Source organism: Fonsecaea multimorphosa (assembly GCF_000836435.1).
Source record: "Fonsecaea multimorphosa CBS 102226 unplaced genomic scaffold supercont1.16, whole genome shotgun sequence".
Lineage (NCBI taxonomy): Eukaryota > Fungi > Ascomycota > Eurotiomycetes > Chaetothyriales > Herpotrichiellaceae > Fonsecaea > Fonsecaea multimorphosa.
Window position 1 is genome coordinate 392,312 of NW_015971650.1, and position 21,297 is coordinate 413,608.

The 21,297-nt window shown below is 54.0% G+C and overlaps 5 protein-coding genes across 5 annotated transcripts; 2 read left to right on the forward strand and 3 right to left on the reverse strand.

The window, feature by feature from the left end:
* Positions 1 to 134: 134 nt before the first annotated feature.
* Positions 135 to 1,955, forward strand: Z520_07795 (uncharacterized protein; the record flags this gene model as incomplete). Its single annotated transcript, XM_016778292.1, has 1 exon — positions 135 to 1,955. The coding sequence occupies one exon, from the start codon at positions 135 to 137 to the stop codon at positions 1,953 to 1,955; it is 1,821 nt and encodes a 606-aa protein (XP_016630652.1).
* Positions 1,956 to 3,251: 1,296 nt separating this feature from the next.
* Positions 3,252 to 4,766, reverse strand: Z520_07796 (uncharacterized protein; the record flags this gene model as incomplete). The annotated part of the gene is made up of 1 exon (XM_016778293.1): positions 3,252 to 4,766. One exon carries the CDS (start codon positions 4,764 to 4,766, stop codon positions 3,252 to 3,254), a length of 1,515 nt encoding a protein of 504 aa, XP_016630653.1.
* Positions 4,767 to 5,892: 1,126 nt separating this feature from the next.
* Positions 5,893 to 7,914, forward strand: Z520_07797 (uncharacterized protein; the record flags this gene model as incomplete). The annotated part of the gene is made up of 1 exon (XM_016778294.1): positions 5,893 to 7,914. The coding sequence occupies one exon, from the start codon at positions 5,893 to 5,895 to the stop codon at positions 7,912 to 7,914; it is 2,022 nt and encodes a 673-aa protein (XP_016630654.1).
* Positions 7,915 to 8,618: 704 nt separating this feature from the next.
* On the reverse strand, positions 8,619 to 11,770 carry Z520_07798 (uncharacterized protein; the record flags this gene model as incomplete). The annotated part of the gene is made up of 3 exons (XM_016778295.1): positions 8,619 to 9,206; positions 9,288 to 11,422; positions 11,473 to 11,770. The coding sequence occupies 3 exons, from the start codon at positions 11,768 to 11,770 to the stop codon at positions 8,619 to 8,621; spliced, it is 3,021 nt and encodes a 1,006-aa protein (XP_016630655.1).
* Positions 11,771 to 18,045: 6,275 nt separating this feature from the next.
* Positions 18,046 to 20,451, reverse strand: Z520_07799 (uncharacterized protein; the record flags this gene model as incomplete). Its single annotated transcript, XM_016778296.1, has 3 exons — positions 18,046 to 18,351; positions 18,415 to 18,432; positions 18,499 to 20,451. The coding sequence occupies 3 exons, from the start codon at positions 20,449 to 20,451 to the stop codon at positions 18,046 to 18,048; spliced, it is 2,277 nt and encodes a 758-aa protein (XP_016630656.1).
* Between the last annotated feature and the right edge of the window lie 846 nt (positions 20,452 to 21,297).

Here is a 21,297-nt window from a genome sequence, read left to right on the forward strand (position 1 = left end):
GTTCAAATGACGCATTTCAAGCGCCACTGTGATTTTCTTCGTGGCGACAGTCACTCGCATAATTTATTCTTCTCAAGGTCCCCAACGAACACTGAACTCCGCCTTCCAAATCTTCTCACAAACTGTCTGTCGCAATGTCAAGTGAACCCACCAGAGGCATTGCAGACGGCCTCACTCCTTCCCACACATATGTACCAAACCAAGGCTACGTAAGTGCGGATGTAGCACCGCCCCGCAGAAGAATAGCGCTGGGCCAATTTATTCAAGAAGATGATGACGACGACGTGGAAGACGATGAAGGTGCAGATGCAGAGGAAGACGACGATGGTGAAGAGGACCTGTACGCCGAAGCAGTGGACCGTGACCAGGTCCTGGATCCTGAGGACCTCGCAAACTCTAATCCCGCCGACCTGACAAAAGCATATAACCGCCGAAGACGCCTCGATGAAGCAACTTCAAACCCGAGCATACCCTCATGGCAGTATCCCAAAGCAAACCCCCAGCAAAAGTCGTCTCAAGGATCAGCCGCCAACATGCCCCGCGCAATGGATGCACTCTGGTTTCTCGAAATGGACGAAGTCGACAACCGCCCTCCCACCAACAAAGACAAGAGCGAACGGGCGACGGCAGAGCAAGTCCTGGACCCCAAAACTCGCATGATCCTCTTCTCGATGATCCAGAAGGGCATCGTCTCCGAGGTGCACGGGACCATTTCCACAGGGAAGGAAGCAAACGTCTACCACGCCGTCGCCGCGTCTGAGGATGACTCCCAAGAAGACACCCACGTCGCCATCAAGGTGTACAAAACCGCCATCCTGGTCTTCAAAGACCGCGAAAAGTACGTGACCGGCGAACATCGGTTCCGCAAGGGACACAGAACCAAGGACAACCGCGCGATGGTGAAGATGTGGGCGGAGAAGGAAATGCGAAATCTCAAGAGAATTCATGCAGCGGGGATCCCTTGTCCTGAGCCGCTCTACCTTCGACGGCACGTCCTGGGCATGAACTTTATTGGGAACGGCAAAAAGGGCAAAGCGGCACCTCGGCTGAAAGACTTGGAGTTTGAGGGCGAAGACGAAAGAGCGACGAGGTGGCGGACAATCTACATTGACGTGGTGGCGTACGTGCGGATCATGCTGCAGGTCTGCCACCTCGTCCACGCCGACTTGAGCGAGTACAACATCCTGTACCACGAGGACAAGCCCTACATTATCGACGTGAGCCAGAGCGTGGAGGGCGACCACCCGCGAAGCCTGGATTTCCTGCGGATGGACATTAAGAACGTGACCGACTTCTTCCGCCGGAAGGGCGTCAACGTGCTGTCGGAGCGAAAGATGTACGAGTTCGTCACGAAACCCGAGGCTACTACTACTACTGGCGACCAGGGTCCGCAGATGGACGAGCTGCGGAAGGAACTCGACAGAGTGATGGCGGAGCGCACGGAAGACGACGACGAAGAAGACGAGGTCGACAACCAAGTCTTCCGCCAGCAGTATATCCCGCAGACGCTGGACGACGTGTATGACGCGGAGAGAGATGCAGAAACACTGCAGACACAAGGGCGAGCGGCGCTGGTGTACAAGGACCTGCTGGCGCCGCTGCGAAGCGAAGACGCGCCCGCGGCGGTGGAGTCCACACCCGTCACGCTGCCGGGCGATGGACGTCAAGATCCCGACGAAGAAGGCGAGGGCGGTGCACCTCTCCGCTCCGACGCAGACGCCTCAGACGCCTCCGCCGCATCCAAAGACGACGACTCGGACGTCTCGGACTCCACCTCGTCCTCGTTCTCGCCGTCGCGCCCGCGCGGCAAGCGGTTCCAGGATAAAGAGGAGAAGCGGCAGCACAAGCAGAAGGTCAAGGAGGAGAAGCGCGAGAAGAGGTCCCAGAAGATGCCAAAGGCCACCAAGAAGAAGTTGGTCAAGGAGTCGGCGAGGCATCAGCGGAGTAAGCACTGATGCATAGATCGATAGATAGGTATCGAGCACCAGAAGTAGATGGATAGAAGAAAACAGCCATGGCATCACCATTCTACCACCGTCATGTATGCAGGTGTCCAAGGGACTTCATCGCACGGGATCCTACATTCTATATCCTATATCCCCTATCTCATGTCCCGTTCGACCCGAGAACTCATTTGATATCTAGAGTAAAATAGGAAAAAGCAATAGGAAACAGCAGAATGACGCCTCGCTGACATCATTGGCACGTGCCATGAAGCAATTATGATATAGGTACTTGTATCACCACGACCGCCACGCTCACGTACATTACTTTTGGTGCAAAACGCAGCGAGCGACCCCATCAATTTCACCAGATCAGCATTTCCTCTCCTGCCCCATCCACACCATACGATATCAAATTATACACAAGAGGCATTACAACCAATCAGCCATGCAGCCCACAGCACCCAGGAGACAGAACATGTTCTCGCCGCATGGAAGGGCGGGTCCATGGTAAGATAAATGCTTTGCCCCTTTCTCTCTCTCTCACTCTCTCTTCTCCTCCCAGTGATACAAAGATCCTTCAAGATCGGTCTAACCGCGTCTCAATCCCCACTTTCAGGAGATCGCAAAGAGGCTTCCTTCTCGCGTTGGCGGGGACCGCGGGCGTGCTGTACTTCTGGCGATACTACCCCGTCGCCAAGAGCGAGATGGAGCAGGAAAAGAGGGAGCGTCTGAAGAAGCAGTAGCGCCGGGACTGGTAGGACAAGGCAGGAGAAGTGTAGGTTCTATAAGAATCCCATAGACTTCTCTAGGATCAGATCTCCTAGTCTTGAGCAAAGACATCATATTCTGTGCAATGGAGAAGGCTCGTATCCATGCGGCTCTGGTTGTCTGAGCATATCCTCTATACTGTCTTGTCCAAAGCGAGTGTACCTGGACACACCATCTTCCTTGAAGTCGTGGTCAAGCACGTCAACCAACTGGCGGCGACGATAACTAGATCTGAAATGCAGGCATATTAGCTCTCGTCCTTCAGGAAATAGTGGACAATATGAGATCCGGGGTGGAACGGCCGTTCAGTGCTCTCTTTGAATATCATGATTTGGCCAGATCGGGCAGTGAGAGGCTGAAGGGACGAGCCCGTGCAACCATCATGCCATGCTCGGCTCTGTCCATAGCGATTCATATCAAGTGTTGTGTTTGCAGATGTCGTCATGATGTTTTGTGTAGCCAGGGCGGGATTCGGAGTGAGAAGTCTTTCCTTACCGTGGCGTCAGAAAAACATCTGGTCCAGATCTGCCTGCCTGGTCATCTGGTGCTTCTTCCACCTCTGCCGACCTTGAGCCTCCTCAAGGCCTCTTCTACCGTCCGCCTCGGCAGCTCGGGCACACTACCAATATCTTCCTCGTCGGCCCTTGTGATAGAATATCTGGGCGGTAACGTATTGACGCCACTCCAAATATCACTTGGCAAATACTCGCCCAGGTCGTTCTTGAACTCCAGCCTCAGCTGCCGATCCGAGTCGTACATTTGCTCCAACTGAGCATGCGCCTCCGCCACCACTCTCTCCATCTGCTTCTTCACAGTCCTTCGGCGGGCGGCTTCGACTATCAGACCGTCGTAAGCGTGGAGAAAATTGGCGTAGTGTTCGCACAGCTCCTCCATCCCGCCGATGCCGTCTTCAATCTTGGCCTTTTCTTCACTCCATTTCAGCGCTTGCCGCGCTACCTCAGCTGCATACCCAGATAAGCGCCCCGAGATCTTTTCGAGAAGTTTGAAGGCGGTCGCTACATCGGCATAGGCATTTTCCTGGCGTTCACACCATTGATGGACTTTGTCCAGCTGGGCTTCCATCTCGGCGTTGCGATCTTGGAGTTCCATGACCACTTCGTCCACCTCCTGAGCGTCGTTCTCAAGCACCTGTAGCATTTCCAGTCGTTCCTCTTCGTTCATAGGTTGTGCGGGTGCCCGAAGCTCGTCCATGCCCAGGCCAACCGTGTCCGGAAGGTCCACTCCCTCACCAGCATTTATGGTCTGGAATAACGCTTCACCACCTCCTTCTGTGTGTTTGATGGCGGTGACGCAGAGATCGAAGTGTTTGACCAGACTTTCTAGCTCCTCTGCCATTATACGGGCATGGTCCTCTAACAGTGTGAGGACACCAGCAATGCTGGTGGGCTGCTGCAATTCACTGTCTGTGCTAGACAGCTCTCCTCTGCCATTGAGGACTTCGTTGATGGCTTGTAGATCATCTTCCAACGTTTGGATCGAGTGACCCATTTCATTTTGCGAGTGTTGTACATTGTCTATGGCAATTTCCATGGCCTGCTTGATCGTTTCGACGCCGTTGTCGTCCACAAAATCGTGCAAGGTCTCCTTACCTGGGCCATCGTCCACCGTTCCCTCGGCTGAGGGTTTGAAAGCATCTTCAATTGTCGTCTGTTTCAACAGTTCTATCGATTGTAGCAGCCTCGCGCCGGTCTCGTCCAACTCTTTGATCACCGCCTGAAACTCGTTCTGAATACCCTGAGCAGCAGTCTCCAGTTCAAGTTGGACCCCACGTAGGATCTTCAGTTGAGATGCCACGGAACGGCGCAAGTAGGTGGCTTTGGCGAGGAGGGCAGTGGTAGCCTCGATGGATGCACGTGATTCGGTGAGGATGGTGGTGGCCCGGTGGACGAGATGGATACTGCCCAGAGACCGTTTAGCGGCGACCAGGTAGGAAACGAGAGTCTCGACAGAAGCCGACGGGGGACTCGAGGCGTGAGCGGACTGCGAGGGAGAGGATCGGGCTGAGGCCTCGGGGTGAGGAGATTGCGCCATGACAGGGTCGAGTGAGGACATTTCTTATTTCATCTTTAGTTCGTGAAGAAGGTCAAGAGTTAGCTCTCTCTGGCTCTCGGAGGAGCGGTGAGGACAGCATCGACTATTACAAATAGCCAACAGCAGTTGTAGCATGCATTGAACGGCACGGTGGTTGTGCTGGGCCGTTTGTGTATGTGCCGCATATCCTGCAAACGAGTTAATTCACATCCCCAGGCGAAGGCAGCCCCTGGTCATTGTGGGGTAAAGCATGGAAGCTGGAGCCTCACGGCCATGGCACGGCCTCAGGAAACGAGTATGGGCCTCGCTTTGAAGTGCAGAAAGCCTTGCTGTTGGGCGCCAGGAAGTCCCGGCCGAGAGAGATGCATACCTGGGAATTGAAACTCGCAGCTGACTCGCTGAGCCGATGAACGACGCAGGAACCAGGCCTGGAGAGTGAAAGTGAAGACTGTTGCGATGATGCTTTCGATGGTGAAAATGGCGTGCGCGATAACGCCATCGCAGGCCGGTGTGAGGACATCGGTGGGCATCAGTGGGCATCTCAGGCTTGGACATGGCTGGCTCCAGGCGTGCGGTAACTACCGACACCCCCGGAGGTTTAGGTCATGATGCCCAGCTATGCACCAATCTGGGTGCCCAAATGCCCCCGATTGAGCCCCAACATACACGCACTTGACCTACTCGGGCCCGCTAATCAGCCTCTCGGTGGCGTCGTCCTGGTCCTCATTTCGATCCATCACCACCATCGCCTCCATCCCGCAAGTCGGTTCTCGAAAACCCCCGGCTGTCGGTGATGATATTCGCCATTCACCACATTCTCTTGTCCTCTTCAGGCTCGGAACCTTTGCAAAGACCAAGCACCGCATTTCGCAATCTTGCACCATTCTGACCTTTCTGACGAGCAATCCTACCGCTTACGACGCCTTGTGTCCTCTCAGTGCCTCTTCCCTTTTGTCAGTCCTTCCACGAACGCAGCCTACTTTACTCACTGGCATCCCCCGCACCATTCGGATCTCGGCGTCGTTCCTGCAAATTCAACTCATCGAGTCGCACGAGCAGCGATACTCAAGACCGTCTACCAGGCGAGATGTGAAGATCATTTGCCAGTCTCTAAATAATTTTCGATATGCCTTTTGATCTATTTGACAAGTACCGAAGGCAGGGTGTGGTGGAAACAGAATGGGAGGAACCGGCCAGAAAGAGACTTCGAATGAACCCTTCTGAAGAGGAGGAAAGACATGCGGCGACAAAGGACAAGAGCATCACAATCGCGTCGACTGCTAAACATGCTGACCAGAACGTCGCCCCGTTTCTGGCCAGGCATATCCCTTCCCAATATGCGCCTTTGGGGAAGGCTGGCAAACCTGCCGCTCATCACTTCGACCCCATGAAAGACCCTAATTCCAAGTTCTGCTATCGACATCGACCTGATACGCTGTGCCGACGGCAAGCAGACGAGCCGTCGATGGACAAACTGCAGAAAGAACTGGACACACTGTCGCAGGAAGACCGCCAGGGCATCGTCCAAATGTGGTCCTTGTTCTCTGCAGCGCCCTCCAAACACCGAAACCTCATGCTCCAGGGCATCCTCGCCCAGTGCTGCTTCCCACAACTCTCTTTCCTCTCGGCCAATGTCCGAGAACTCATTCGGATCGACTTCATTTCCGCTCTACCGTCTGAGGTAGCCTTTCGCATCCTTTCTTTCCTCGACACGACGTCTCTTTGCAAGGCTGCACAGGTATCGAGGAAGTGGAGACAGCTGGCAGACGACGATGTAGTCTGGCATCGGATGTGCGAGCAACACATTGACCGAAAGTGTACAAAGTGTGGATGGGGTCTCCCCTTGTTGGAGAGGAAAATGCTGCGTGCCACCAAAAGGCAGATTGAGCTACGTGCGGCAAGCAACCTGCCGCTTGACTCTGAACCACCTGCTCTATCGCAGAGTGTCGACATGTCCGACACCGAAAGCTACCATGACTCCTCGTCTGATGGACGACTCTCGCCTGTGGCGACCCGACGTCCGCCGCTCGGCACGAGTGACAGTGAGTACTTTCGGAGAACCAGACCTTGGAAGGACGTGTACAAGGACCGGTTCAAGGTCGGGACCAACTGGAAGTACGGCCGATGCAGTATCAAAATCCTCAAGGGCCACACGAACGGAGTCATGGCTCTTCAATTTTGTGACAACATTCTTGCGACCGGATCATACGACGCAACCATCAAGATCTGGGACCTGGACACGGGCAAAGAGTTGAGAACGCTAAGTGGTCATACCATGGGCATCCGATGTCTGCAGTTTGATGACAACAAACTCATCAGTGGCAGTCTCGACAAGACTCTCAAGGTCTGGAACTGGCGGACTGGTGAGTGCATCTCCACATACAATGGCCACACCGAAGGCGTGATTGCCCTTCATTTTGACTCGAATATTCTGGTATCTGGCTCCGTCGACAACACGGCCCGTGTGTGGAATTTTCAAGATCGGTCAGTCTTCACCCTCCGCGGGCACACCGATTGGGTCAACTCAGTCAAAGTTGACTCGGCATCTCGCACGATCTTTACCGCGTCGGACGACTGCACGGTCAAACTGTGGGACCTGGATACGAAGAAATGCATCCACACTTTCGAAGGCCACGTGGGCCAAGTCCAGCAAGCGCTTCCTCTTCCGGCCGAATTTGAACCTGGCACCGACGTGCAAGAAGACGACGAGGAACAGTTATCGGACCCCGGAACCCCCAACAGCTCCGACACGATCCTCGACGAGAACGGCGGGTTTCCCACCGTCTCTTCCAGAGACATGGGTATCAACAGCCTGTTCAGCTCTCAGCCCGATCGCACCTATCCGCCCCATTACATGCTGACGTCGGCCCTGGATTCCACAATCCGTCTTTGGGACGTGCACTCTGGTCGCTGCATCCGGAAATTCTTTGGGCATGTTGAGGGAGTGTGGGCTGTGGCGGCGGATACGCTGAGGATTGTGTCCGGTGCTGAAGACAGGATGGTGAAGGTGTGGGACCCGCGGACTGGGAAGTGTGAGCGGACGTTTACAGGCCACGCAGGGCCCGTGACATGCATTGGGTTGAGTGACTCGAGGATGTGTAGTGGCGGCGAAGATGGGGAGGTGAGGGTCTACAATTTCACGGGTTGATTGAACTATCAGGTTTTCGCCGGGATGTCACTTGACAGAGATCATGGTATTTCTACACGAGGATACGGACTCTTACTGGATCTTGGGAATGGAACCTCTTGGGAAAGCGAAGCAGCAAAAAGCGTGGCGTCTGGCGTCTGTCCCCATCCAAGGTCTGGGAGTATACAACTGTCTTCCGGGACAGCAGACCAAAGGGATGAATGCTGCTCAACAAAAAGTTTCCAAGGGGTATCAAATCATGGATTGGATTCAATGATGGATCCGGCCTGGCGTGTTTCGTGTTCACTTTGGGTCACTTTGGGTTTCTTGGGAAAGGTCCAGCCATGATACCAATTTGCTTTTCTACCATTACATCGAATGGTGACGGGTGACGGGGTTAGTGGGAAGGATTCCAACTCAGGGTTTTAGATGGAAACAAATTGAAATGCGAAAATACCATACTAGTATGCGAGTATATCATCCAGCATCCATCCTCTGTCTATTCGTCAAGTAACATAAAACTCAGAAGGGGGACTTGATCATAACCTGGGCTACCTCGGATATACCTAGAGAGAGGTTCCATCTCCCATTCACGTCGTCCACTTTCGCATTTCATTCATCCGTCCGTCAGTCTGTCCGTGCATCCACCCTCTCCCAAGATCCTTTGCACAGTGGCCCTTTACGTATATAGGGCCCAGCTGCGGCGTCAAATAGAATCAAAGGAATCAAACGCCCGTGATACGCCTCACATTTCTCCTGGCGCCGTCGCCCGTCACGGTGATTTTCCCTTCAACCTCCAACGCCTTGACGACGTCGTTGAACTCAGTCCCCTCAACCTCGAGACTACTCCCCTCGGCAACTTTGCGATAGAGATCTGTGTACCTCATGGCCCCGCCGCTACGGATCGCGCCGTCCATATCCAACGCTTCCAGCACGGCGCGTTTGAGGTCTTCTCTGCGCCGCCGTTCGCCGACACCGCCACCCTCGCTCAACAAGCCCATGTCGATCAGACCCGTGCGTGCGTCTGTGGCGCTCGCCTTGATCGCCGACTTGATCAATCTCACCGCTTCGTCGACGTCCTTCTCCTCGACGATAGGCGAGAGTCTCATCTTGGCGTGCGCTTCGGACAGACGAATCATCGATTCCAGCTGGCGAGTGGTCGCGGTGATGCGTTTCTCCGAGGCTTGGATGTTGGATCCGAGATTGCGCATGGCGACATAGGCGTTTGTCATGGCGTTGGCGGCCGGCGGGGTGATGCTGGGGTGGACGTTGTTGCGGGCGTACGAGATATAGGAGGTAAGAAATTCAACGGGCTAGTAGAGTGGTTGTTAGCCAGTTGTACTTTGACACAAAGCAGTTTCTCCGAGAGAAATAGGCAGCCGAGTTGAACTTACCAAAATCTCCTCCCTCGACGCATTATCCGGCGTGTCTTCGAGGTACATGCCCACCAAATGCTTCGCAAGTCTCCGATCATTCACTTCATCAATACGGTCCAGCACGAGATAAACGAGATCAAACCTCGACAGCAGCGTCGGTGGAAGGTCAATGTTCTGGGGCACTGGGAGGTTCGGGTTGTACTTGCTCCCGATGGGATTCGCTGAGGCGAGGATGCTTGTCCTTGCGTTCAACGTGGTGATGATGCCCGCCTTCGCAATGGAGACGGTTTGCTGTTCCATGACTTCATGCAGCACCGAGCGAGTAGACTCATTCATCTTGTCGAATTCATCGATGCAGCAGACGCCGCCGTCGGAAAGGACCAAAGCCCCGGATTCGAGGACGAGCTGTCTGGATTCGGGATCCCGCGTTACGTACGCCGTCAGCCCGACTGCTGAGGAACCCTTGCCAGATGTATAGACTCCTCGCGGCGCGATCTTGTGGACGTATTGCAGGAGCTGGGACTTGGAGGTGGATGGATCACCACACAGCAAGACATTAATGTCGCCCCTGTATCTGGGACTGCCACCCTTTGCAAATGTCTTGTTCGTGCCGCCAAACAATTGTAGGAGGATGCCTTTCTTGACGTCTTCCAGCTCATAGATGCTTGGAGCCAGACTCCTCGAGAGGAGCTCATAGATGTCTTCCCGAGCGGCTGTTTCCTTGATTTTGGCTTCCTCCTCGGCTGTCACTTTTCGAGTCTGCTCAACATCGCCTGCAAGCTGCTCGGAAAGCTCTTGCTCTATCGTTGACACGTCAATCCCCAACTTGCGTTTGTCGACCTTTTGCACGTGCAGAACATCCACATAAGTCTTGAACAGCGCTCGGACTGTGCGTTGACGCGGATTGACACGAACTGGGTTGCTTCGAAAAATGCCAGTCACCTCTATTCTGTCACCAGCTTTGCAGACATCGACCAGATCATCATATACGCAAAGGGACACACTATGAGGCGTCTGTCCGTCCGGAACCGAGTCCGGGGTCTCTTGCAACTTGATCACTTGCTTGTCCGCAAATATGCAGCGATTATGGATGATCTCCATGCTGTCCTTGGATTTGCAAGCAGGGCGCGGGCACTCGATCGGTTCTGCGATCTTTCCGCGATCGATTGAGACGTACAGCGTATGTTGACAAACGGTGCATTTGAAGAAGGCCTCCTTCATGTCGGGAATGACTGGGGTCGTTCGAATGACAAGTCCTTTGACCGAAATCAGCTTGTCAATGTCCGCTGGGTCGAGCTCGCGCATGTTGATCGTCTTGTCCAACCCAAATGGCATGACCTTCCAAGCCTGCATCTGTGCTTCTTCAACCAGGTCAGGAATTTCGTCGGCAGCAGGCCCCGTCCCTGGCGTTCCTCGCCCCAGATCAGAAGACGGCATGGGAGGCATTGAGCTCCCATTCGCTGCGCGCAGGGCAGGACCAAGCGTATGAGCTCGGCGTAACTCTTGCATCTCCTTCTGAGCCAATTCCACCATGACATCCTTTACAGCCTGATCCATTAAAGGGATAATTTCCTGAGGATAAGCCTGGAGCTGGTGCCACAATTTCAATGTCGCAGGGTATGCTTTAAGATTGCGGGCGTCCAAGTTAAGCGGGTGAATACCCATCCTTCTCATGTTCTGAAGCATTGTCAGATACTCCTTTTCATCGGCAAGCGCTCCAAGAGCACTTGTTTCCTCTTCTGTGGCCCCGTCGGCCCACATGCGATACTTCTTAGCATAATTGTAGAGAAAGTTCTTGAACGAAGCCATGGAGTCTACGACCGATATATTTGTGCCCCAGATGACTCTGGTCGAGTCACCTCCCATTGCGTCAGCCTCGGACGTGTCAGGATTGAGGTTTGAGAACGTGGCCTCTGAGGTCGGATCATTTCCATCCCGAATGGGCATGCCATCCTCGCCAATATAGATTCGACGACGGGGAGCTGGCGAGGGCGCAAATGCATCGGAATGGATGTCACCTCTCCGGGAGGATATTCTTGGTTGTTGGTCCTGGCGGACAAAAAGGGCACTGCTGCTGCTGCGAATATCGGACCGCGGTTGCTGGGAACTTCGCACCGGGCTCGAGCTGGCATCATATCTGACTGGGGATGAGTCTGCAGAAAATCAGTCCAGCACAAGGCCATCGAGAGCGGGATTCACAAACCTCCCAGGGGCCGGGTTGACGCGCGAGGAGTTGCCTCACGGTCACCTACCTCGGAGGAGTGTCGGGGAGGGGAGCTGATGAGCATTCCATCGCTTGCCAGCTGCGAAGGCGGCGCGGGAGTTGCTTGAGCAGGAGACGAATGGAAGGAAAACGGCGAGGAGGACGCAACTGCGGATGCCCCATTGAGTGCGCGTCTTGTAGTCCTGGGCGTGGATTGAGATTGTTGAGCTGGAGTGGAGGACTGAGAGTTGCGAGAGGAATGCCCTCGGCGGCGTGAGGACGGCGTCGAAGACGACATGGTGGTGGTTCGCAGTGATGGCGATGTAAGGGCGGCGGTTGTTCACATCAAGGTGGACAGAAAGGGGGGGCAGAGGATTGTGAAATCCAGACGCGTCGACCAGAGACACGTCTACGCGATCCTTTCGCGTAAAGTGGTTCTTGGCGACTACGGAGGAGTATAAGTGCCGCACCGCAGTTATAGCCACTCGTCCTCTGCTCGCCTGTTTTATCTCCAAAAGATGCCGCTGAGCGCAATGAATCCTTTACAAAATCCCATCAGCCGACGAGAACGGCTTACAAGCAGCCACACTCGAGTGATCTGCCGCCTTGATAGGCCTTTGGCAAGCTGAAAGCACCTGAAATTGGTCTCTTAGATCCATATATTCATCCTCCTTCTACTACCCTATGTGGCTGCAATCACTTACTGTTCCTTCCACATCCATGCGCTGCTACATGCACATATAGTGTGCTGGCTCGCACTCAATGGATCCCTTCGCTTCTTTTCTTTTCCCGTTGCCTTTGTAGGCGAGGAGTACATGCTTCTCACCAACGGTCGCGCAATTTGAGCCCGGTTAGAATTTGAGGGCGGATTGGAGAAGTGTCTGCATCCCCCGTGCAACCAAGGCTTCATTTACGGCGTGGCTGTCGAAGTTTCTTGTATCAGCAGCCTCTCGCATTGGTAACACTACGGGAGAAGGATAGGTTTCAAGAAGCCTTTACTGCTATACAGCAATGCCGAGTACGCAAAAGGATGGTTGCTACTATATATATTTTCATCGAGCACCGGATCTGGTACATGGACTTGACTGGTCGTGATGGGTGATATAGGCATGTGCTATTTTGGTTTGCCGACGACATCTTCAGCTGATGCCATCCTCTTTCTTCCCTTGTTGAACTGTGTACCTCGTAACTCCACGAGTCTGGACCCTACTCCAACTTCGAGACTCAACACATGGTAAGCAAAAAGATACACCTCGGCTATGCGGAGACCGAAAACATCTCGGAAATGATTTGCGGAGGTTAATTCAGAATGGCGCAAAACAACGGGCCTCAACCTGTGGTATCCAGACTGCTATGCCAGCTGACGCGGCCGGCGAGATTCCTGGTGGTGAGGAAAACCTACGAGTAGGTATTCTCCCACAGCCTGGTATCTGCCAGGCCGATTGAAGCGATGTAGAAGCTGGAGGAAAAGAAATCCTCCCCACATGACCAAGCGCATCGGGGATAGGATAACAAATCCTCCAACCAACCCCGATCTCAAGGTGATGCACAGAGAGGCTGGGAAGTTCCGGTCGTCCTCTCGGATACACGGCAGGCCATGTGGCATACAGCAGGAAGCAGAAAGAAGGGAAGAAAAACACCACTTCCACACAGTGGCAGCGTAAACAATCCACATACTACGGGAAGGGAGAAAAAAATAGAAAATCACAATCAAACTAGTGGAGACGCGGACGAGCAACAAGGTAGGTCGTGGGTATTGCCTGGTGATAAAGGATGGCCAAAGGTCGGTGAACAGAAACGGAGCCGTGTGAAAAGGAAAAAACCTGGAAATTCTGAGGCCGAGCAAATCTCAATCCAAGTTCGTGAAGCCTGAAGCAGAAAAGAAAAAACTAATTTGCGGTGCGTGGTCACGCGTGCAACAAAGCAAGTCGCAGACTGGCGGAGTCTCGGACTAGGACGGAGCAAAGGGCCCGAGTACCAAGGTACCTAGGTACAGAGTAGGTACCGCTAAGTACCTTTTCACCAATGCCACCGCAGAAAGGTACATGGGTCGCATGCATGGACAGGGCCAGGCTTTGTGCTCGGCAGTTGAATGCAGGGCCTGTGGATCGACAGGTACAGGGCGGATCTGGAGTCGACTGAGTCTGGGTTCCAGAACATGGAGGCCCAAAGCAAGCTGACTGGTCTACAGACGCCGATTGCTCGCTCAACATGTCACCAGACAAGCCAGCAGCAAGCCAGGGGGGAGAGGAGGGGGAGGAGGAAGACACAGTCCCCAACAAACACTTATTATATACACACATATACAAAGAGAGGGATGGAGAGGGAGACACAGACATGGAGAGAAAGAGAGTGAGTGTGTGAGAGAGGACACGGATCCATCCAGGTCAGCCACCATCCTGGACGCCTCGTCCTCGTCCTCCACCTCCGCCTCCACTGTGCTGCCATTCTACAATCTCTGCGGAAAAGTGATGTGGTCACGCGCAATTCATGGCCGCATGGCCGTGGCGGTTGTGGCTTTTCATCTCGGATCGGTCTTTGCTGGCCAGTCACTGCACACAATTTAGCCTCGCTGGTTAATCTATCTGCAAAGATCCAGCCCATTTGCCAGCCCCAGACTGGGCCGCGGACATGAGCCTGCTGACTCGAAAAAGTAACGGTGTGGGATGGGGAGGATCAGGTATAAGAGAGACGACTCTACGAGGGATCCATTTATCCATTCGGCTACAGCTGACCACGAGTCCACGATTGCGAGAGCGAGTCCGAGTATCTCTTGTACCGGCTGGACAAGGGACCCATCCGATCTGTCTTCTCTCCCTCCTCCCCACTAGCAGGACCGGAGCCACTACTGCTTGACCCAGTTTGCGCTGTCTGTTCGGCTCCTCACACACTTTGTACTCGGTACCAAGCATACCTATATACCTCACTCGGATCCCCCAATACTTCTCTAGGTGTGAGACTGGTCTCTCCCTTTCCTCCCCCTCTCTTTTGGTCTGCCTTCCCTTCCCACTCACCTACCGTACTCAGGGCCCGTCATCCACAGTACGCAGCATGGACTACCTGTCGCGGCTGTCTACACAGCGTCCATTGACCCTCACAGCCAATGGTTGACTCATCGTTCCGGACCGCCTAACTCAGCCTGGTGGTCTGGCCACTCTCAGAAGCCCTCCAACGGCCCAGCCAGCCGCAGACGAACACATACCTTATCATCCATACACCCTCAAAAAGAAAGGGGGCCAAGTCACCACACGCCAAATGGCATGAGGCAAATGGCCAGCTGGTCCCCCGTTTTCCTTTTCGCCCTCCATTCCAGGGTTTTTGGCAAAACCCAAAGTTAGCGAGCAGAAGCCAACAAAGGAGAGATCCGGACCGCGGCCGCCGGGTGAGCAAGGCAAAGCAAGGGCCACGTCGGGCTCCCTTGGGCGATCTGGGTCGGTTCAGGCATAGTGGCCCTGAGCCCTGGGCGATGCCCCTGCCTATCATCCACCCTTTTGGGCACGTCTCGGGCCCTAGCAGCCTCAGCTTGCATTCCCCGGCCACTCAGGACGATTGACGTGGGCAACCCTCCTGGGACCTGGATTGTCTGTCCTCCAGGGATTGGACCCTGAAGTTCCGAAACAAGCCCATCGAGGTGAGGGAGGGTCGGGCCCAGGCACAGACACAAAACAAGTTAAGCCAACAGATACAACGCTATCGTGGATTCTGACATCCGACATTCTTCCTCGCTCGGGGCCAGGGCCCAAAGTCTCATCAGATTCGGTACGGCAGTCGAGGGAGGGTAGAGGGAGTGCGAGTACTTTCTATCATGGCCACCATGTGGTGTCGCCTTGATTTCTCACGACCCCCTTTGGATGGATTGTTATTTCTGCCTCCTCCCTCCCTCACTCCTTCTCTGCCACTATTCACTCTTTTCCTTCCATATACCTACGTGACGGTCGCGCACCGCATGGTGCTCAATTCAGTCAAATGTGGTCTGCGCAGACTAATCTTGACGAAGCCTTGCGCCTGGCCTTCCTCCATCTACCTACACTCACCCCTATCCGCTCCAGCGTCGCCCTTGCGCCTGGCTGGCGGACTGAAAGGCAACTGACCGCGAGACTGTTGTCGCACTGGACTTCGCTGCTATTCAAAGGTGCACACAAACAAACACTCAACGTCCCGCCCGCTGTTCGCATGGGGTATTACCTCTTTCACACAGGCTGTGGTACAAGGCTAGCTACCCGCACTCCTACTGCCAGTGCCGCAGCCACGGCACACCGATGAGGCTGAGGCTGGGGCCGCTCCGTACCGCAGCCTAGTGAGCCATCCTCAATTGGGGGCCCCTGGTTACAAGCCAGCATGGCTTGTTACAGTCCAGCAAAAGAGTCTGCGGGGGCTACAAGCTTACAATGATGGCATATATTATCGTCCCTATGGGTTCTCTGGTGCAGCAGTTGATCAAGACTTGTCGCCGACGAGATCGTTGTCATTGTCGTCGCCACCCGTCGCCCTCGGACATTCCTGCCTGCTTCACCTCTGTACCTCTGGCAATGCATTCAGCATCCTATTGCCAGGCCAGTGTCAACGTTGAAGTCGAAGTCATACCTTCACACGAAGGCCGGAAGACTTGTGTCAAAGACGGTTCACAACGTTTCCCATGACCAACACAGAAGCGACTTCTTCGTGATGTCGGGGTACATGGAGTATCTCCCATGAACAAACAGAATGTCGTCGTCGATGTATACTCTATCCGGCCACCAAGAGCAACCTCCTCCTCGTCGTACCCCTCGTCGTCGTCGTTTATGGCACTTTCATCACTCGATGCATCAACTCGTTTCCGTTGAGGCTTGAACGGGGTCAAAGATACCGCGAGCAGATACCGCGAGCAGGGGGGCGCCACCAAATCGCTCGCCAGGGACATGGACACCGGCCAACAATCAGACAACCAATGCTCACATCTCAGCCCGATTCACTGTTCATCCATGATGCTGGGACAATGCAGCGCCTGTCTCGTCTCATCTCATAGTGCAATCGACATGCCCATGCCCATGCCCATGCCAATGGGCGTGAAGACGCTGTCGCCGAAGCTACCACCCCTCCTCCTCCTCCTCCTCCTCCTCACCATCACCACAGCCGCACTGAGCACTGTCATCCTCTATATGGCCCACCGTCCCTCATCGCTGCCAAGGCCACGTCTCTAACGCAACCACCACCACCAGCACAACCACCAGCAGCTCATCATTCCCCGCCCGTCTCTCCGATGCAGTTACGACCTCCAACACGACTACAACCACGAGATGGCACTCAATGCATGATGAATGTGGCGCATGATGTGATGTCTCTGGAGAACCATCCATCATACATGCATATACTGGTGCGAGACACGAGTACGGTCCGGTCCCATGAGCCATTGTATGCTTCATACATATTAGCTACGGTCCACATTACAAGAGTCGATCAACCAGGAACAGATACAACTACTATACCACTGAGCTCCTGCACCGACGACAACGCGACACCTTACTTGCAATGAATCCTTTACTGCTTATCGTCACCAGCGGGTGATGCACGCTTCTACGTCTGATGGCTAATGTCTGATGCTCCTGTCTCTCCCTCCAACGCCGGTACTGGCAAAGACAAAAAACACACGCATACAGAGTAAAGGATCTTGGAACGGACCTAGCTCGGAGTTTGCTTGCATTTGCTATTGTGTGTACCTCATGATGGCATTAACGACAGACACAATCAAGAGAACTATGATTTATTTGGTTCAAGAAAGGATATGGAAGTCGCTCTACCCTGGTGTCCGCTCTCGAAAATCAAACCCGACCTCGGCCTTATCACGTCCAAATCGTTTCCTCGATTCATTTATCAGTCGCTCCGAAATTGCCAGGCCATAGCACAAAAAGGGCCCCTTCCTATACAGGCCACAATACAATTCGGACGACCAATCACACCATGACGCGATCTTCATCCAAGGACATTTGCGAGCGACTTCGACCTAAAAATCCCACAACTGTTCCTCAACAACCAAACTCGTCCCAAAATGTGTTTACAAGAAAGCAAGTTGGACGCCTTCAACTCCATCGAACTTTTGTGATCTGCCGGTTTCCAGTGGCTCCTCGGCGGCTTTGGCCCGTTGGGGCCATTTCCTCATAGTGTCCAGTCTAAAACTCACGTGGCGATTGTTATCAATTGACCGCCGAGTCTGGATTTGAGGAGGAGCGTCTATTAACAATAGTGGGAAGGATTCCTCGCGAAACGCCGCCCGAGAAACGAAAGTGCCGCAATCCGCATGATGCTGGAGAAAGGTGAGGAAATTTGTCTGGGTCGCTAAAAGAACAGCAGACAAGAAAAGCAACGATTTTGATCCGCCCCGGACGAAACGATGCTGTCGCCGTGGTGTCTCAACCGGGATGTCCCGTATCAACCATCTGCCGGAGTGGTGTACTAGGATCTGTCGAGGATGTCGAACATCAAAACCTGCCCGACTGCATCGATTAGTTCAGTCTCACTATGTGCTGCCACGGCCAACGGTGGACAAAGTTGGCCAGGTTGATGATGCAAGCATTCTTGCAAGTGATGAAATGGATGTTATCCTTGAATTGCCGTCGGTGTGGGTGACTCGGACATCAAGGTATGTTGGGTTGCCGAGTGGTAGGGATATCCGAAGGACGCCGGTGACCCAGAGCGAGATCCGAAGAACCCGCCTGTTGACAAAGGTGACGAAGAACGTGCGACATATTGCGCAAATTGCTTTGACGCTTGAGAATCCGGGACGGGCGACATGCTTCGAGGTGGTGTGGGTGTTGTCGAGCCAGACGAATCAGCCGAACTGCCTCCATTGCTCTCCGACGCGGAGGTAGAGTCCGCCGAACCATCAACCCTGACTGTCCCAAACTGCAACAAACAATTAGCACTTCAATGTGTCTTGACCTCCTCGCTCTTTCCCCGGGTACCTACAAAGCAGTACTTGTCCACCTGCACAACGGGTTAGCCTGAACCCAGAGCAATCCTTGAGACAGCACGGGGCGGGAAGAGACTTACGAGCTCCTTGTAGCTCTGTGAGCTCAGAGAAGGTTTCTCAGAGAGCAAAGCAGCCGGCTTGGATGTCAAAGGAGCAGCAGCAGCAGCGGTCTTGTTGGCTTCGACTTTGACATCGTTGACGCCAGTTTCATGCTTGGGAGCAGCATTTGCGACACTCTGCACAGGAGTAGTCGCAGGCACCTCGTGGGAAGACTGCTTTGTGTACGTCCTTGGACCCAAGCCAGACCACTCGCCCATGGCGGCATATGCGTTGTTCTTGGCAGCATTCAATGATGTCTTGAAATCATACCGATTTCCAAATGCTTGTGGCCCAGCCTGCTTACGGCGCTGGGGAGCATCTGGGAGAAGTTCTGCTTTGGATTTTGGACTCCTCAGCTTGAGTTTAGGTTCGCCCATCAGTGAGCTGGGGGACTGCAAGAAGCTTCCAAAGCTGTCAAAGCCCGTTGAGAAATCATCAAATGAGGTAGGCATCGAGACGGGCCTTCCGGAAGAGGTAGGTGGTGATGGTCGACTACGGGGCAAAGCATTGAGCGGTCTCTCACCCAGGCCAGGGTTAGACTTGCTTGGTGGCGACTTGGATTTCTTGCTGAAGTCGACTTGGTAGTTGGCACCAGCATTGTTGTCCCAGAACTCCTGACCATTGACATTGTAGCGGATGCAGAAGAACAACGTCTTGTTCTCCAGGTTTGCCTGGTCTTCGAGCTTGATGCTGAAGTTGAAGCGGTCAAGGCCATCATGGTTACCCTTCCGGCGAACATCATTGTTATAGTCAGCAACGATTTCCGAAGTGGTCTTCCAGTAGTCGAACGTGAATCGAGCAACGACCTGCTTGTGGAATGCGAGGTTCTGCACAGCGACAGTCCCAATGAGTTTTCTGTTATCTGAAGAGAGGAATATTCTCTCCACGAACACAGGCTGGGACCGTCGAGCATCCAAGTCACTTGGGAAATTATTCAAGCGGATTTCCCATTCATATGAGGGTGTGCGAGGCCGAGCGTTGGTCTCGTCGGACCCAAAGGGAAAATCAGTCTCGCTCTCGTAGTTCTCTACGGGAGATGAACCGGCACTCACGGCGAGTGGTCGGTCCACCTGCAGGAAATGTCTGACGTGTTCCAGGTGAGAGTCGAAGTGGACGGCTTTGGAATAGGTAGGTGTCCCAGGCATACTTGAAGGCCGCCGTCGCGAGGAGGGCCGCAGAGCTGGACGAACGAGTTCACCTGACTTCTTGCGCACCATTGCTGGTCGCTCAGCGGGGGTGTCATCGCTGTCGCTGTCATCGGTGTCTGGCCTTAGGGCCACAGAGGGAGTTTGCTTCGAAGGTGATTCGAACACAATATTTGAGTCTGTCGACGACCTCGAATGAGAGATTTTCCGAGCCTCCTGCGATAAGGGCAATCGCAGGACCGCAGGACCGGCCGATTGAGTCCCGTCAAGACGGGACACAACAGCGTCTGTTCTTGTGGCAGAGGAGCTTTCCTCCCCACGAGTGGGAGACCCGGTAACCTTCCTTTGCTCTATCGACCGGATAGCTTCTTGGAGAGCTTGCAGATCCTCGTCCAAATCCCTCGACCGTCCTCGCTCCGGTTCATCCTCATCGCTCGAGTTTTGAGAGGAATCTGGGGGTGATATTGTCATCCCTGCAGGTATCAATGCATTTGTCACGGGTGGAGGCGACTGGCGAATACTACCGTGGGGGTCAAAGGCCCCGTTCACCTCGTACGCCTCGCCATTGTGAAGGATCTCAGTCTTTGCTGCATCATTCAAGGAGGGACTTCGTCTGTGCTTGGTGAGGTATGAAGAAGAGCCGCTGGAACGAGGGAGGTTGGGTCGATCTGCTTCGGCAGCCTGCGGGGAAAGTAATGGTCCTTGGATATATGAGTGAGACCGGCTCGGAGTGGGACTGGACTGTTTGGAGCTCGAGGGCGTGTGGTGGGTTGGCGGCGTGTAAGGCATTCGGTCGGCTTGTGAGAAACAATGACCGAAAACCAAGACTGCAGGTGTTTAATGCGCGATGAGGCTCATAAAGTACAACCTGCAGCAGGTCGAAAGTGGGATTTTGAGAGGGTGAAGACAATCTGAGACAGGAAAAGGCAGGTCAGTACATAAGTTAAATCATTGCGAGTAATGATAGAAGCCGATCGTAGGAGCATGGTGTGGTAGGGGTAGAACAAGTCAACGAGGAGAGGCGTAACGGTAGCGATAAGCGCAGCCACGGTCGAGTTGATCCAGGCCGTGCCAACTTTTAGGGTTGAGGCCGAACCATCGAGTGCGTCAGTTGCGAGAAGGGGAGTGGGAAGGTACTTACTGAATGGATTGCAGGGTGTGGTTCTTGAGCTCCAGGCAGGAACAAAGCAAGCGGAAAATCCAATGCTGAGGTATGTTCAAGGGTGCAATAGTCTCGTTGAGGTGAAAAAGAAGGGCCTGTCACTTCTACTGGTGCAAAAAGGCAGCCAAATACAGTCTCGCCACGGGACCAGAGATCAACCGTACAGCGACGACTTGTAGTTCTGCTACTGTTCTGCACGGCCCAGAGTCGTGACGGGAAGTACCCAAAGGACACAGGAACAAAGTCGGAGGACGTGACAATGTCCTGTTGTTATCCTCCTCTTTCTTTGTTGGTGAGACTTTCCACCCACGCAGATCCGGGCTGCTTGCTGATCGGTGACCGACAAAGGGCGAAAATGGATCAGGCAGTTTCGACCGTGGTGATACCGCTGGCCGTGGTCGTGGTCAAATGTCCCAATTTCCTTCTAGAACAGATGTCAAGAGATAGGCTGGGTGAAGGCCTAGAGGATGGGA